General features: G+C 43.9%; 1 protein-coding gene across 1 annotated transcript in view; it reads left to right on the top strand.

The window, feature by feature from the left end:
- Window positions 1–4,156: 4,156 nt before the first annotated feature.
- FAM227A (family with sequence similarity 227 member A) overlaps window positions 4,157–18,411 on the top strand; it is a gene marked incomplete at both ends in the record, with an annotated part of 46,309 nt that continues 32,054 nt past the window's right edge. Inside the window, 5 exons of the mRNA XM_081311925.1 lie at window positions 4,157–4,298; window positions 6,943–7,025; window positions 13,450–13,525; window positions 14,108–14,184; window positions 17,668–17,814. Coding sequence (XP_081168051.1) covers window positions 4,157–4,298; window positions 6,943–7,025; window positions 13,450–13,525; window positions 14,108–14,184; window positions 17,668–17,814 — 525 coding nt within the window. The remainder of the gene's footprint in view (window positions 4,299–6,942; window positions 7,026–13,449; window positions 13,526–14,107; window positions 14,185–17,667; window positions 17,815–18,411) is intronic.

The raw sequence follows: 18,411 nt of genomic DNA, 5'->3' as shown, positions 1-18,411 counted from the left end.
TGTCCCGGACTCTACCACAGCGGAAAGAGGGGGCAACGGCGCGGGGCAGACCCGACGCGTGCCTACGCGAGGCACCGGAAACTTTTGGTGGTCTCCCTTTGGTTTATCAAGTGGATGATAGAAAGGAAATGTCTTACGGAGCTGTAAGGCGCCTGTGTCATACGACAAAGAGGAACAGCACTCACCCTCCCCACAAACACATTGGTCTGGTCGTCCGCGGGCGTCGCCTTGGTAACGGCGTCTCGCCGACTCCCGGGAGGCTCCAGGCGGTTCCATTGTTGTGGAAAAGGTGAAAGTAAGGACCGCGCCCGGTGTTGCCTGGAGAACGCCGAGACTCACAGTAGCAAAATGGGCCTCTCCCCGACTCCCTTCCAGCCACTGCTCCCCACGGCCACAAAGCAAAGAGCGCCCCTTCTTGGTGGATGTAGGGCCGCGGTGCTGGTGCCAGGCACAACTTTGCTGGGTCCTTTGAGGGACCCGCGGGGAAACCCGCCCCAAGTTCCTTGGATTCCGCGGAAGCTTTTAGGTAAGACAATGGACAGGTGCATGATGACCCCACTGCGGCAGCGTCTCCCTGCTCCCTGACTCTCCTGGGCGGCCTCAGGTAAAGGGCACTGAGGCGCAGGGACCGCCGCGGAGTCTCCCAGTGAGCAAGGGGCAGAGAATTCGACAACTCCTCATCTCCAGGAGTCCTAACAGCATTTATTTATTGGCGCCATTTGGTAAATGAAAAAACTCGGGTCATTCAAGGAATATTTATTGGCTGCTTAGTGGATGTACCAGGTCATCCATGCAACTAGGGACAGGATCCAGAGGTGCAGTTCTCCTCCAATTGTGCCACGCTGCATTACAGAGCGGAGAGTTCTATGCCCTGGCACCAAAATCTGCACTGTTCAGACCAGAACTGTTCATTAAAAACATAGCAGGCCACATATGTAATTTTAAAATTTTAGTAATTACATTTTATAAAGTCAAAACAAGACCCCCCCCAAAAAAAAACAAGTAAAATTAATGTGAATATTTCAACCCCTTATGTCCATGATATTCTCATTGCAAATATAATCAATATTTTAAACTTTACACTGCTTTATTTTTGTTTTCATTTTGGTCCAGGGATGGAACCCTGGGTCACTCAACCACTGAGCCACACTCCCTGCCCTTTTTTGTATTTTATTTAGAGACATGGTCTCACTGAGTTGCTTAGGGCCTCGCTTTTGCTGAAGCTGGCTATGAACTCGCAATCCTCTTGTCTCAGCCTTTCAAGCCACTGGAGTTACAGGTGTTTGCCACTGTACCCAACTAGTTTTTTAATTTAAATTAATTAAAATTAAAATTTAGGGGCTGGGGATGTGGCTCAAGCGGTAGCGCGCTCGCCTGGCATGCGTGCGGCCCGGGTTGGATCCTCAGCACCACGTACAAAAACAAAAGATGTTATGTCCGCCGAGAACTGGAAAATAAATATTAAAAAACTCTCTCTCTCTCTCTCTCTCTCTCTCTCTCTCTCTCTCTCTCTCTCTGTCTCAAAAAAAAATTTAACTAGGCATGATGGTGCATGCCTGTAATTTTAATGGTTTGGAAGGCTGAGGCAGGAGGATGGCAAGTTGCAGGCCAGCCTTGGAAATTTTGTGAGACTCTGTCTCAAAAATAAATAAATAAATAAAAGGGCTGGAGATGTAACTCAGTGGTACCAAAAAATTAATTAATTAAATTAAACAAATTTTTTTGAATTTTTTTTAATATTTATTTTTTTTAGTTCTCAATGGACACAACATCTTTCTTTGTATGTGGTGCTGAGGATTGAACCCGGGCCACACGCATGCCAGGCGAGCGCGCTACCACTTGAGCCACATCCCCAGCCCAATTAAATTAAAATTTAACTTTTTAGTCACACCAACCAAATTAAGGGCTCAATTGTCACATGTGACTAGAGGCTACTGTATGAGTAGCCTTTCCAACCTTACTGCCCTATGTTTGGATGACAATTTCCTCTCCCTGTTATCTAATTAACTCCAGTTTCTTCTTTTGACAACTTGACTTCCTTGATTAGGTCAAAACACTATTTAAGTCCTCTAGCACTGTGCAGTGCCCTTCTAAGCAATAGTGACAGTAGTAATTCATTTTAATTCATAATTATTTTTCATACATTATAATTAATTATGTAATCATTTGATTTTTACAAGTCTTCCCCAGTAGATATAACCCCCATTAGGATAGGGTTCAAGTCTGCTTTAGTTTCACCATTCTCTCCCCAGTAGGAGCACTCTGCTGGCTTTTGGCAGAATCGAGTAATTGAATGACTAAAAGTTAAAGTGAACAGGTCCAAGGTCAGCATTGTTTTTACATGCTAGAACATGTTAACTTTAATTTGGGATATTCGCGTCTCAGTGGCCAAGACGCACTGCTGCCTGGGGATAGAGCCCTTGACAGTGCTGGCCCTAGGACAGCTACTAAATGAATCTAGATTTGTTCCTCCTTCTCCTCCCCAAGTAGCAGGAAGCAAGAAAAGCTGGGAAAAGAGTGTGTATCTTAAACATTTCTCTAAGCAGCATGCTCTTCAATCCTCCCATTAAGCATGAGTGATAAGGTTAAGCTAAAGCAAGAGGCCTGTGTATGTACGTACTGTGTATGTGTGTATTGTGTATGTATGTATTGTGTGTGTGTGTGTGTGTGTGTGTGTGTGTATTGTCTGGAGATAGAACCCAGAACCTTAAAAAGGCTAGGCAAGCACTGTACCACTGGGCCACATCCCCAGCCCCAAAGCAGAAGGCTTTTTGACAGTGTCACCTAAGTCTGGCTTCTCTGAGAAGATGTTGCCATTTTCCAGTCCTGCTGGGGAATGGGTGGGAGGCAACTGAGAAACCCCACAATGTGGGTATCTCCTCTCACCCCTCTCCTCTTGGCCTGTATAGCTAAAGGCTGGGACCAGGAGGGAGCAACTAAATTGTCCAGGGCCTGAGCTGGCCTTTCCAGCAGTCCTAGTGACTTGGGGCAGCCAAGATGGGTAGCCTTTTTGCACCAGAAAGAAGTGTGGGCATGAGTCTAAAAGAAATCAAATACTGCATGAACTGAACCACTAAGGCGTAGTTGGCCTGACGGAGAAAGATGTAGAAGCAAATCATTCCCATCCAATGTTCTAAGTGCTGTCATAAAGGATGAAAGTAGAAACCTGAGGGTCTCAAAGGAGATATGGTACTATGTCACCTGGGATGAGTCCAGTATGGAACAGCATATGCAGAAGCAGAGAGGGACAGAGGGTGCAGCATGCATGGCCAGGGACCAGAAAGGTGGCTAGTGGGCTGGGCGTATGGGATGCATCACAGCTGGGGAGAAGCAGATGGCCTGAACCAGGAGAGAGGGAAGGAGAGTGTGGAAGGGCATCCAGGTTTATTTTCCCAACATACTTGACCTTTTCTCCCTAGTTCCATCTGTATGTTCTGCTTGAGGACAGGGTCTAAGTCTTGGGCTTCATTATAACCAGGTCTGTAACACTAGGCTCTGGATATGGAGGGCCCACAAATGGTGGTGATGGCCCCTTGGCCAAGAAACAAGGACTCAGGAGAGCAGGCAGCCTGGAAGAGTAGTGAGGAGACTAGTTTTCTGAGAGGGAGCAGAAAGCCCCAGGTAGATGGAGAGTCTGGTGCTGAGGAAATGGACCCAGTATCCTAGAATCACAGCATCTGAGATCTGGAAAGGGTGTTAGAGCCACTTAATCCAAATCTCCTCCTTTTTCAGTTGAGTCTCAGAGAGGCAAAGAGATTCAATTTCATTTCTAGTTTGGAAACCAACTTGCCTGGTGATCTGGAGCGCTAAACTTTTTAGTGTTCTAGGCTTTTTATTTTAAGTGGAGAGAAGCACGGGCCTCAGCAGGTTGAAAGAACAATTGGGTGTACCTGGAGGTCCTCAGTGAAGAGGGGCTTCCCGGACAGGCCTCCCCCGCCCCCACCCCGTACACTTGTGTGGCGAGCCTGGCCAGCCGCCCTGCTGAGCAGGTGAGTGGGTCCATCTCCTCCTCCTGTGTTTTCTAAGATGGTTCTATGCTATTTGCCATTTGTGATTTCCAGGAGGATGACTGAACCAACAGCAAGATTGGAGTGGGAAATGACAAGCTTTTAAAACGTGAAAACTCTTTGATAGCCAATTTACAAGAAATTGGACAATGGATTGTTCCAAGAAGATGGAGGTCATCAATGTCATCGCCTTACCCATGATACCAGTGGATGAGAAACTGGTGGTTTCGCTCAGTGCACAGAGTGCAAGGGCGAGGGCTGGGAGGAAGGACATTCAGGAGCATCGCCCCTGTATCCTCTGGTGGATAACCAGCAATCAGACCAGATGCACCCGAGTGCCACCACTGAGGAACAGTGTTACAGTCTTGGCATTCATCACTCGCTAGTCCACACTAGTCACATCCGTTAGGTCATTAATTCTTTTTCTTTTTCTTTTCTTTTTTTCGGGGGGTGGGGTACTGGGAATTGAACCCAGGGGTGCTTTACCACTGAGCCTCGTCCCCAGCCCCTTTAGTTTTTATTTAGAGCAAGGGTTTCGCTAAATTGTTTAGGGCCTCACTAAGATGCTGAGGGTGGCTTTAAATTTGCAATCCTCTGCCTCAGCCTCCCAAGCTGCTGGGATTACAGGGGTGGGGCACCACACCCAGCAATTCATTAATTCTTAAGCCCTACCTAGCCTCTAAAAGAAGGTGAGACTGTGAAGGGTTGTTTGATCTGTGAGGTTGTTGTTGTTGTTGTTGTTGTTTTGTTTTTGTTCTTTTGTGGTAGTGGGGATTGAACCCAGGGGTGCTCTAGATATCTCCCTAGCCTTTTTTATCTTTCATTTTGAGACATAGTTTTGCTAAATTGCTGAGGCTGGCCTTGAACTTGCAATCTTCCTACCTTAGCCTCTCAAATAGCTGGGATTACAGGTGTGCACCACTGCACCTGTCTTGACTTGAAATGTTTAAAAAACTAATCAGAAAAAGCCCAGAAGGAAGGGTCCTGGATGTATTTGTTGAAAGAATAAGGAAGAAGAGGGAAAAGTCTAATTTTTCCCAGGGTCTCCTTTCCCTCTGTCTTCTAAGAAATAGTAGGCCAACCCTCCATCCTCAGACAAGTGACCTGTGGCCCAGCTTTCTGCCTCAGGTTGCCTTCACCTCTCCTCACCCACCAGCCCTTCTGCCTTGGCTCCACATCTGCCCCTCTGGCATCCTCCAGGGTCTGCCAGCACCCATCTTCCCTGGTCCTGTCTTCCTTGATCCTCATCTCACTCCTGAACTGAGGCATCGCAGAACCCCCACTTCTGGAGGACCACAGAGCCCATCCAGCAACTAGACCCTTCAGAGATTATAAATAACCCCCAGACTTTCCCACTCATACCTTCGAGTGCTGCGCGTGTCATCCCGCACCCCTCCCCTTCCAGCCCTCTCCAAAGTTCCTCAAGATGCAGCAGCAAGGTGGGAGCCCATGTGAATCTGCCTGGGGTCTTGCTTTGCTGGGCCTCTTTCGAATTCCCCTTCTTTCTTCTTATCCCACACTCATCTCAACCTGAGCAATCCATTTCACTTATGGTTTGTCCTCTCCCTTCTTGGCATCTGCATTTTTCAATTGTTCTCCGATTGGTAAGAGCACTTGAGGGTAAAGGAGGTAAGAGAGCTTTATATGAGAGGAGAGAGAGGAGTGTGGCACTTGTCCAAAGGCTATCTCCTACACCAGCAGAGGCTCAAACAGGAAGAAATGCAAGAGTTAAGAGCGTAAGGAGGGGGCCGTAGAACTGAGCATATTTTAACTGTGATAAACAAGGTCAAGATACTCTGACCCAGTCATCCCTCATGTGAAAAATCCCTCTTAAATATTCCAAGATATAGAAACTGCTCTCTGCATGGCCCTGTGGCCTCGCAGCATTAGTTACTGATGTGGGAAAGAAGAGGCTGGACCCCTGAGGAATTTTCAGGAAGCAGGTTTATTGACTGCAGAGTCCAGAGAGGCTAAAACATTCTCTGGACCAAGGATTTGGAAAGTCTTTGAACTTTATACCCAGTGGGAGGAGGGGCTCGAAGATTTACATTTTTGTAGGAGTCTACATGACTGTATTATATTTTTTTTTCTTGAGTTCACAGAAAGTGCTTTTGTCCCACTTTTTAGATTAGTCAGAGGTTTTACAACAAAAGTAGAAGTGATATCATCGAGTCTGTGGCCAAACTTAGTTTTTGCAAGCAGAATAACTTAGTCCTCACAAGAAATAGGAAGTCCTGTCCCACACTGAATTTTTTTTGGTAGAAATTTTTGCTAATGTTCTATTATAAAGCTTTCCAACAAGAAGAGGAATTTATATGTTACAAATATCATGGGGGTTTCTGCTTAATTACGGTAAGGTTCTTCTGGGTGAGTGGGGTCTCTGGTCTGCTTCATTGTAACTGTAATAAGTTGTAAATAGCTTAAATATTCAATAGCTTAAATGTATTAAGGTGCAACCTTTAAGAGGATTAGTATATTATTGAACACAATTAGTATGAAGATTACCGTACAGAAAATGCCCCTAATAATAGCCGGAAAAGTCAGAGCAGTAAAACAGGCATCCACTGAGATTGTAATTATGTATGTAAAAAATAATGGAAGGAAATCTCCCTGAGTCTAACAGAATCGTTAGCCTGGTGGCATTACAAATGGTTCTTTGCTCTTTTTTTGTATTTCCCAAGGTGTCTGCAATATGGTCAGCTTTCATTTATACTCAGAAAGCAATTCCCTTAAGATGAAAAGGTATGATGGGGCTTGGGGTATAGCTCATACTTACCTAGCATGTGCAAAATCTAGATTCTGTCCCCCAGGAAAAGTGTGCATATTTGCAGAGAAAATAACTGGAGTGACAGGGCTGCCCTCTTTGCCAGGCAAGCCCCACCTTCTTGTGGGTGATTACTGCCTGGAGACTTTCCTTAGCTGCCTCACCTCCCAGCCTGCCTAATTGGCTCCATGCTCCAGGTGCATCAGAAGATTGGGAATATGGACCTAGAGCACAGCCCGATGACTGACAGTCTGGTGAGTTTTAGGTCCTAGAGCTGAGGCAAGGATTCGGGGGGCGGGGGGTCATCAAGATGTTGCAGTGCCCTGCATGCTCCTCCACATTTTTGAAAATATGTGAATATTTGAAAGTTTGTTTTGCACAAATTTTTAAATTTAATAGAGCCAGACATGGGGTGGCATACTCCTGTAATCCCAGCAGCTCAGGAGGCTGAGGCAGAGGAGGATCAAGAGTTCAAAGCCAGCCTCAGCAATTTAGTGAGGTTGTACATAACCTAATGAGACCATGTCTCGAAATAAAAAAAATAAAAAGGTCTGAGGATGTGGCTCAGTGGTTAAGTGCCCCTGGGTTCAATCCCTGGTATAATAATAATAATAATAATAATAGACTTTCTAAACAAAGTTTGACATTCACAGAAAATTTGAATGGAAAGTAGTTTCTCCATATACCTCCAATCCCCAGCACACAACCTCCCTGAGGATTCCACACCTCAGTTGTTACAATCCATGAACCTGCATTGACACACTGTTACCACTCAGCATCCCTGGTTGACACGGGGTTCATTCTGGGGTTGCACATTCTGTGGGTTTGGACACATATGACCTGCATCTCCCATTGTACCTGTAGAATAGTTTCACTGGCCTAAAACTCCTCTGGGCTCTGTGTGTTCATGTCTCCCTACCCTTAACCTCTGGCTACCACTGACTTTTTTACTGTCTTTGTAGTTGTACTTTTTCTTTTTTTAATTTTAATTTTAATTTTTGGGGGTTTTAAATTTTTTTAATTTGTTCTAATTAGTTATTATGACAGAAGAATGCATTTTTGACACATTGACACAACGGAGCACAACTTCTCATTTTTCTGGCTGTACATGGTACAGAGTCACTCCAGAAGTATAATCATACATGTATATAGGGTAATAATGCCTGTCTCATTCTACCGTCCTTCATGTATCCATAGCCCTTCCTTTCCCCTCACTCCCCTCTACACAATCCATTGGTTCCTTCATTCTTCCCTACACTCTCCCCTCCATGGATCAGCATCCGCTTATCAGAGAAAACATTTGGGCTTTGTTTTTTTGGGATTAGCTTATTTCACTTACCATGATATTCTCTAGTTCCATCCATTTTCCTGCAAATGCCATAATTTGATTCTTCTTTAAGGCTGAGTAATATTCCATTGTGTATATGTACCACATTTTCTTTATCCATTCATCTGTTGACAGACATCTAGGTTGGTTCCATAGTTTAGCTATTGTGAATTAAGCTGCCAAAAACGTTGATGTGGCTGTGTCACTGTAGTATGTTGTCTTTAAATCCTTTAGCTATAAACCGGTGAGTGGGATGACTGGGTCAAATGGTGGTCCCATTCCAAGTTTTCTGAGTAATCTCCATATTGCTTTCCATAGTGATTGCACAAGTTTTTTAATCCCACTAGCAATGTATGAGTGTACCCTTTCCCCCCACATCCTCACCAACACTTATTATTACTTATAATTTTGATAATTGCCATTCTAACTGGAGTGAGGTGAAATCTCAGTGTAGTTTTGATTTGCTTTTCTCTAATTGCTAGAGATAATAAACATTTTTTCATGTTGGTTGATTGATTGCATTTCTTCTTCTGTGAAATGTCTGTTCAGTTCCTCAGCCCATTTAATGATTTGTAGTTTTACTTTTTCCAGAATGTCATAGAATTGGGATCATACAATATATAGCTTTTTCAGATGGGCTTTCCTCACTTAGTAACATGAATTTGAATTTCTCTTCTTGTCTTTTCATGGTTTGGTAGCTTATTTCTTTAGTGTTCAGTAATATTCAATTGGTTGGGTATACCATAGTTTATTTATCCACTCACTTACTTGGGGCATCTTAATTGCTTCAAAGCTTTGGCAATTATGAATAAAGCTATTAAAAACAGCCCTGTGTAGGGTTTTATGGAGGTGGATATCAGTTTTCAGCTTCTTTGGTAAATACCAAGGAGCAGAATAGCTGGATCTTGTGGTAAGAGAATGTTTAGTTTTGTTAGAAACTACCAAACTCTCTTCCAAAGTGATTGTACTATTTTGTCCTCCCACCACTGATGAGTGAGAGTTCTTGTTGCTCCGTCTACTCACCAACATTTGATGGTGTCAGTGTCCTGGATTTTGGCCATTCAAATTGGTATGTTTTAATTTGCATTTCTTTGATGACATGTGATGTGGATCATATGCTTGTTAACCTTCTGTTTATCTTCTTTGATGAGGCATCTATTAAGGTCTTAGGTCCAATTTTTAATGGAGTTATTTGTTTTCTTAACCACTGAGTTTTAAGAGCTTTTTGTGTATTTTGATCAACAGTTCTTTATTAGACATGTCTTTTGCAAATATTTTCTTCCAGTCTGTGACTTGTCACTTCATTGTCTTAACAGTGTCTTTGGCAGAGCAGAAATTTTTGATTTTAATGAAGTCCAGCTTTCCTCCTTTCATGGATTGTGCCTTTGGTATCATATCTAAAAAGTCATCACCAGGACCAAGGTCAGGTTTTCTCCTGTGTTATTCTTTAAGGGCTTTACAGATTTGCATTTTACATTTAGGATTGTGATTCACTTGGAGTTAATTTTTGTGACATCTGGAGTTCTTAACTCAAGAGTTGTGTACACTGAATCTTCAGCCATTCATCAATGGTAGGCTAGGTTTTTCAGCTGGTTCATGTGGAAGTTTCTGCTCCTGGGTTATGATTATCTGCATCTGCTTGTCACCCTCCCAACTGAGGAGGGTGCCCTGTGACTTTGATTTTCTGACAGGTCTAAGAAAAGTCGACCTTTCAGCTTTTTACTTATGAGGATATAGTGGTAGTTTCTGAGCTCCTTAAGTGTTGGACCATAAACTGGAAGTCTGAGGGTTAATTTTGATGCATTTTTATCAAAAAAAAAAAAGTAAAACAAGCCCTCCAATAATTCCCTATCTCTGTGTGTCTGTCTGTCTGTCTCTTTCATTCTCTCTCTCTCACACAGCTTGTGGGAGGCAGGCATTTGAAGGTTCGCTGAGCAGCCGGGTGTGGCTGAGCCGCTGTGAGAGGAAGAACACAGGCTTGAGTCCCCTCCCGTGCCTTTTGGCTGTCTTTCGATTTGGTACCAGTATGTGTTTGATTTTTATTTTCAACTGAACTTAAGAACTCTGGGGCTTATGAAGAATATTTGAAAATGAGGGTAACAAAGCAGTGTCACCTGTCGGAGTTGTACCAAGGACCTGCCCCTCCGCGGAGTGGGGTGTGTCATTCAGAGTGGGCTCCAGGGCTGCCCGATTGTTCATGGGCCTCCCTGGGCACCTGCGGCGACGAGGAGGGGGACGGGAACGATGAAGACTTACTCTGGGGGCGCCGGATGCTGCGGGCAAGTCCTCGCTCTAACTGCAGGATTCCCGTCCACACGGAGGTCGCTCACCTGCAGTCTGGGGCCCCGCTCTGGGCTTCCCTGTTTTCATTGTTCTGCACCAGGGGCCGAGCGAGCGGCCTCAAGGTCAGTCCTGCGCTGGCCCAGCAGAGTGCGCCCTCTCTGGTGGCCTGTGTCCCGCTGCTCCCTATTCTTCGCACAGGTCTATTTGGCCTGCTTTCCAGTGTCTCCGGGCTCAGTGAGAGGGACTCCACTTGAAAGCCCAGGCCATCTGTTGGTAGTGCCCTTCTGTAGTTCAAGAGGAGAAGCTCTGTGTGTCCTGGTCCTCACTGGGGCCCCGTTGCTGTCCCTGGCCTTCCTCCTCCTCCTCCCCTCCTCCTCCCCCTGGCCTTCTTCCTCCTCCTCCTCCCCTCCTCCTCCCCCTGGCCTTCTTCCTCCTCCTCTCCATCACCCCCCTCTGCTGCTCTGGCCCGTCTTAACCCTACTCCTTCATTTCCTGCCAGTTCTCCACCTTAACTTTCTCACCCCTCCCACCCTGCATCTTGCTTCCCACCAAGTTCTCTGCCCGGTATCCTGGACTCACGATTCATCCACCATTTTAGTTTCCTCCTCACCCAACTTGTCCAGTACTGATTTGGGGGGTCAGTTAAACTCTTGGGTCAATCTTTTTGTCACACTTTTAACAATTTAAATAGCAATGTGAAGCATACTATTTCTAAATTTTCAAACCAACTACAAGTATACAAGAATTAAAGTCACAGGGCAAGTCACAGCCCCCATTTCCCTCATTCACCCTAAGGATTGCTAATCCCAGCGGCGTGTATCCTTTTGGAACTTTTATTTTCCATCCTGGAGATTGAACCCAGGGGCACTTTTCCCCTGAGCTATATCTTCTAGTCCTTTTAATTTTTTAAAATTTTGAGGCAGAGTCTCACTACACTGCCCAGGATGGCCTCGAATTTGTGATCCTTCCACCTCAGCTCCTGAGATGCTGGAATTACAGGCGGGCACCACCCCATCTGGCCCTTTCAGATCTTCTTTAGGTTATTATTTTCATAGGTATTACATAATTTTGGGTTATTGTTTTCTATTTTTAACAAAGCCATGACTGTTACTTTGTAACCTGTGTTTGTTTTCTCTTATTCCTTTTCGCATTTATTTTTGGCATAAATACTTCTTAGAGATTTTATAAGTCAGTACTACTGACCTGCCCTATCTTTCAGTGGCTGTGTAATATTCTGTAGGTTGAAAATGGCATAATTTATTTAATTCATCCTTAATGCTAAATGTTTCAGTGGCACTTTGATGATACACATTTGAATATTTTTGTGCACGTACCTTAGTGATCATTTGCAAGTATTTCTACAGAATAGAGCCTTATAAATAAATTTATAAAGTCAAATTGTTTTTCATACTGGTGAAGCCATTGACAGGAGAGAGACCAATAGCACTAGTCTCTCTACCCCATTCTTGAGTAAAGCTTCAAATTAAATTGTGGGTAAAAGCAAAGCAAAGTGCACACATACACACACACACACACACTGTTTGGAATGATTCCCCGTAAGGTGAAAAGCACACTCTCTGTGTTTCTATGTAGTCATCTGTGGGAGAAAGCGTATGCTTTTGAGGAGAACTGTCAAAGTTTAAATTTCTGCTTTACTGTTCTCTCAAATCCTGACATTGGGGAAATGGGTCTCAATTTCCTGTAAAACATGGCAATAACGTATCTACCTTATAGGGTGCTACAGTACTTAGCTCAGGACACAGAAGTTCACCTGACTCTCAGCAGAAGTGTTTTATGTGTATAAATGCGTAGGAAATAAATCTGGAGGAATCTACACCAAATGGTTACACAGGGTTAGCTCTGGAAAGAGGAGGGGATCCAAAGGATATGAACTCTTTTACTATTACATTAGATTCTTCTGTAATGTTAGGATATTTTAAAACAATAAGCATATGTCACTTCTATGATTTTTTTAATAATAATTTTTGAAACCAGGAAGAAGAATGAAGTTACCTTCCCAGAAGCAGGCTCTGGTGGGGGACTAGGGAGCATGGACATAGCTCCTGGGTGTTCTTTTTTTTTAATATTTATTTTTTAGTTTTCGGTGGACACAACATCTTTGTTTGTATGTGGTGCTGAGGATCGAACCTGGGCCGCACGCATGGAGCTACATCCCCAGCCCTCCTGGGTGTTCTTGATTGCAGGCAGAACCTACAGGTGGGGTAGTGGGACTGCAGGAGCAACTTTGAGTGCCCATGTGACCTGGAAGAAGGAAGGGACCCCTTGCCTCTCCTCCTTGCCGCTCTGCCCAGGCAGCTCACAACTGCTGCTGAATCAGAACCATCCCTGGCCACCCTGGCCACCTTTTTGGGTCATGGTTTGCCATGCCCTTTATGCACTAGGCAGTGGCTGACTCAGCTCCTGCTGCCAGATGGCTTCCCCAGCCTCTGTTCCATCTGGTAGACGGCAAGCACCTGGCACGGGATGACTGCTGTCCTAACGCAGTGCTGGGCTTTTGGTTGATGATCAGTGCAACTTGTGCGTCACTGACGTTCATTTTTCTTTCTTTCCTTTCCTAAGGGGCAGGAGTGGAGAGTCAGAGTGATCAAGAGACGACTCTTGTGAGGTCAAGGGTATCATGATTAATAATAATAGTAGTTTCCCCTTAGTGAGCAGCCCTATCTGCTAGCCTTTGTGAGAGTGTTTTAAAGTGCATAAGATACTTTATCTCTGATCCTTGTAAGGACCTGAAGGTGGGTATTGTTATCCCTTTTTACAGAGAAATTCAACTGGAGCTTATAACCTGTGAGGCTGTGATTGGAACCCTGTTCCAAATCCTGTCCTCAGAGGGGCAGTGTGAGAGGACTGTGGTGTGGAAGACAGATTGATGACACTTGGGGAGGTTTCAGTGACACTGAGGGGCACAGATGGTGCCGCCTGGGGGAAGACAGGAAGTGTTGGCCACAGACTTCTCCAGGCCTTTTGGGTACCAACAAGGAAGAAGCGTTGGTCCCCAGGATTTGCATTAATCCCTAATGCCCCATTTTTTTCTTCCTGTTTTTTTTAAGGCAATTGAGAAATTTGAATTGGAGAAGAAGGCTTTAAGAGAGAAAAGCCACAGTCACGTCAGCGCAGGAGACAGAGGCAAAAAACCCTTCTCATAGCCTTGATGGGGTTGTCGTGGATTTGATTTTTTTAGTTGGATATTTTAAGCTTTGGTTTGCTTTTCTGCATGCTGGGGACTGAACCCAAGGCCTTGCTAGAAGCAAGCACTGCACCATCCTGCCCCAGCCTCACCCCTGAGTTTTCAGTTTTGGAAACATAATTGGGTAGGAAGTCAGAGTTGCAGGTGAGGAGACTCAAATCTGACTTCCTCATATTGGGCAAGGACAGAGGGAAGAGGGTACCATTTAGGGACCAGCTAACTATGTGACACAGGACTCTAGGTGCTTTCACTCTGGGTCCTTTTAAAAACATTTTGTGGAAGAGGAAACAGGACTAGGGAGAGAGGAGCAACTTGCCTAAGGCCACATAGTTGTCCCCTCTTGGTCTAATCTGATAGGGAGGGGGATCTTGGTCGTCAGACCCAAGGGACCTAGTGAGATCAGCAGGATGAGCGTCATTGGGCAGCGCAGGTTGAGTGACGAGTCCCAGTTATGTTGAGCACCCAGCAGTGCACACCACCTGTGGCTTCTCATTTCTGATCTCTTTTCCTCCGTTCTGCAGTCAAGAAACAGCAAAGAACACCGAATATATGCCAAGGCTCCGAATTCAAGAGTGCCAAGTCTTCCTTTGTGAAAAAGGTAAGGGACTGATTGCTGTGTCTGTTTTGGATTGGTTTCTATTAGGCAAGAAATAGGTTTTACTCCGGGAGAGGGGAATTTGGTGACTGGGTGGAGATTGAATGGAAAACACAGAGTTCTCTTTTTCAAAGAAGATCTTAAAATACTTTGACAACTTTGGAATTTCTCATGACACCCTCAAAAGGGCAGAGATGACCCCAACCCCCGAGGAGGGGCATTGCAGAGCCGTGTGTGCTATTTTTAGAACTGAGAATGTATTTCTCCTTAGAAACAAGGCCTTTGGGTCTTGCTGAGGTGCCACAGGGCCTTCCTGGACTGTCCACACAGCAGGTTTCTGAGGGGCTGCTCCGATTCTCAGGAGAGGCTAGTTATGGAAATCATTGCTGAGGCCCCTGGAAATGGGATTCAGGATTAAAGTTAGGTGATGTGTCCAGGGTCCTGCAGCTCATCCATGGAAGGGCTCTGTTTCCCGTTTAGTCCTCTGACCTGCAGTCAGGCCCCCTCTACTGGCCCTCGGCGGCAATCTGGCTCCGTCTCACAGCCACCCACTTAAGAATCTCCCTGGGGACTAGAGGTTCCATCCCCAGCACCAAAAAAAAAAAAAAAAAAAAAAAAAAAGATTTTTCTCTGCTTGTTCTTTAAACTACCCAAGAGATAAGCATTCAAAGCTTTAAGTGCTTTGGCTGGAATAAAAGAGAATAAAATCATAGCATTTGCAGGTAAATGGATGGCGCTAGGGAAGATAATGCTAAGTGAAGTCAGCCAATCTCTAAAAAGCAAATGCCAAATGTTTTCTCTGATATAAGGAGGCTGATTTATAGTGGGGTATGAAGAGGGAGCACAGGAGGAATAGACAAACTCTAAGTAGGGCAGAGGGGTGGGAGGGGAAGGGAGAGGGCGGGGGTTAGCAAGAATGGTGGAATGTGATGGACATCATTATCCAAAGTACATGTATGAAGACATGAATTAGTATGAACATACTTTATATACAACCAGAGATATGAAAAATTGTGCTGTATATGTGTAATAAGAATTGTAATGCATTCTGCTGTCATTTGTTTTTAAAAGATCAATTAAAAAAGAACCCCTAACTTGAAATTACTTTTTTCCACATATAAATTGTATTTAAATACTTAGCTGTGTTATGTGATCACTGTGATCTGTCCATTGCTTTTATTTTTGCTATTTCATCTCATATCACAATTTCCTTCCTCCGATCACACTAATACCCTTGAAGATGCTCTGTATGTGGGAACCAGAATGTTACCTAAGTCTAACCATAGGTGTGTATCTTGCATTTGACTTAATTAAATTTAATTGCATTTATACAGAAAATTGGTATGATGCATAGTTCAAACATGAAGAAAAAAGATCATTTTGGAATTCTCTCAAGTGTTGCTGTGGTAGAAGAAGAGTCAGGCAGATGCTCTTTTTATACCACTATTTAGGTTTAATCTAAGAAAGTGAATTTACCTTTATTATGAATGTTAAAGCTTAATGTAAAGTCTTTGTTGATCTATTTGTATGCACATGTAATTTTTTTCTTATAATCTTTGGCTATTCTATGTTTTTTGCTGTTTTGTATTAAAGTAATCACATTTCAAAAAATATATAAATAAATAAATGCTTGGGCTGGGGTTATGGCTCAGTGGTAGAACACTTGCCGTGCATGTGTGAGGCACTGGTTTTGATTCTCAGCTCTGCATATGAATAAAATAAAGATCCATCAACAACTAAAAAAAATAAGCTTTAAATGACGGACAGTGTGAAACACTATGCTATTTTTTTAGTTGTCAATGGTCCATTATTATTATTATTATTATTATTATTATTATTTTAATTTATAGGTGGTGCTTAGAATTGAACCCAGTGCCTCACACATGCTAGGCAAGTGCTCTACCATTGAGCCACAGCCTCAGCCCACTATTTTTATATATTTTAGACCAGAAAATTCCAAAACAGCAAGAAGACTCATGGTTGAGGCTGCATTGAAATTGTGTTACTCACCATTGGTGGTGGCTGAGCAGGTATAAGTGTCCTGCCCAAGGTGGCCCAGCTAGTAAATGGCAGAGCTGTCATCTGACTCAGGGTTGATGCAGCAGATCACCAAGCTGCTCTCCCACTGCCAGTACCACAGCTCAGTTAGAAAGTAGTTCCATTACTGGGCACAGTGGCACAGGCCTGTGATCCCAGCAGCTCGGCAGGCTGAGGGTAGGCAGAAGGATCACAAGTTTGAGGCCAGCTACAGAAAATTAGTGAGGCCCTAACCAACTTAGTGAGACTGAGACCCTGTCTCAAAATAAAAAATCAAAAAAATGTCTGGGGATGTGGCTCAGTGGAAAAGTGTCCCTGGGTTCAATCCCCAGTACCAAAAAGGGGGAAAAATATGTAGTTCAGTCTTACAGAAAGTTTCCAGTGGGTGCCTTTGGGTGAGGAGAATCAACTCCCTCTTTCTACTTTTCTATGTTTTTATATTTTTATAATCATCACGTTTTCATTTTGTTAAAAAATGGTAGTGGTAGTACAGCACCTGCCTAGCATGTGTGAGACACTGGGTTCAATTCTAAGCACCACATATAAATAAATACAATAAAGGTCCATCAACAACTAAAAAAAATATTTTAAAAAATCAATTGAATGGTATATATTAAATACTATAAAGATGATCACAGCCTTTGATTTAATATTACCATTTTAAGGAATTTATGCAAAATAAGTGACCCAAGGGGGAGTAGAACCACATGCTCCAAGATATTAATGACAGCAGTGTTTATTGGAAGTAGTTGGTGAGTAAATTAAATTGTAGTGTTTTATTTGTTGTTGTTGTCATTTTGTGTATGTGAATTGAACCTTTACTGGTTTACTTTACTGCTTTACTGATGAGCCACATCCCCATCTCTTTTAATTTTTTTTGAGACAGGGTCTCACTAAATTACTGAGGCTAGCCTTGAACTTGTGACACTCCTGATTCAATCTCCTGAATTGCTGGGATCACAGGCATGAACCACTGTGCCTGGTTAAATTATAGCATTTAAAAAATTTTTTTTAGTTGTAGATGAACACAATACCTTTATTTTATTTTTAGGTGGTGCTGAGGATTGAATCCAGTGCCTTCCACATGTGAGGCGAGCACTCCACCAAGGAGCTACAGCCCCAGCCCTAAATTATAGCATTTTAACTAATAATTTCGGGGACAATGCAACTAGATTAAAAAAAAAAACTCAAGTAGATAAAGCAGGATGTAAAAGTGTGTGTGTGATGATTAAAGGTACATATATATATTTGGATACATTTGCTCAAAGCCTTAAAGGAGAATAGAAATCATATGAATAGGTAAGGGGTTTGGTAAAGGGTACTGGGTCTTGAACACCCTCTCATTTTCTGTGTCTATACTGTCTTCATAATAAAAAGAGGAAGGTATTCTATTATTTTAAACTGTCAAAACAGTGGTCCCCATTTTCACATTCCGTTCTTTTGCTTCAGAAAACAGCAGAAAAGAATCTTCTGGCCGAGCTATACCAGCCTCCCAAATTTAATGACTCTGGGCCCAACAAGCTTCCCAATGGAGTAGACTTCTGCAACATGGTGGGCAACGTGATTCGGGCAGAGAAAAACACCTTGAGTGGCAAGGTAAGGAAAGAGAGCTGGCAGCCCACCCAGCCAAGGGCCAACTCTGGCCTATGGGAGGGGTGGCAGGGGGTGGGCAGGCACAGTTGTCCCCCTTTCACAGCCTAGGAGGGACTGAGGATTCTGCTCAGGGCCACATGCTCCAGGGGACTAAGCTGAGTGAGTAACCATAACCCAAGTTCACTCCAAAACCTAGATGCCTGGTCTCCAGGGGGTCTTGATGATCCTCCGATTGCCAAAAACATCTGGAGTACGCGCCTTCATAGGTACATGTCTTTTTTATAATTCTGTACATGTTCCTCTGACAGCTACTCCATTGCATATTGGTGAGGTGAACTTTTTTCCTTAATCACACATTAGCTGTAATATTTTCTTCCTGCCCCTCCTGGTGAGTACAGTACCCTGAGAACTTGCTCTAGAGCCTGCTGGTACCTCAGGAGGGGAGGATGCCAAGCCCAGGGGACCCACGTGCTCATGCTGATGGGAGAGAACTGGAAAGAGGCCAGCAGAGGAGGACACCAGGAAGTAGCCCCAGTAGCTATTCAGCTGGGCCTCTTCCTCCATCACAATTGCTTAACTCCTGTGTCCCCAGAGCAGCTC

This window comes from Spermophilus citellus, assembly GCF_964194105.1.
Source record: "Spermophilus citellus genome assembly, chromosome: 10".
In the NCBI taxonomy this organism is placed as follows: Eukaryota; Metazoa; Chordata; class Mammalia; order Rodentia; family Sciuridae; genus Spermophilus; species Spermophilus citellus.
Note: the sequence above shows the minus strand (reverse complement) of the source record. Positions and strands in the feature narration are given on the sequence as shown.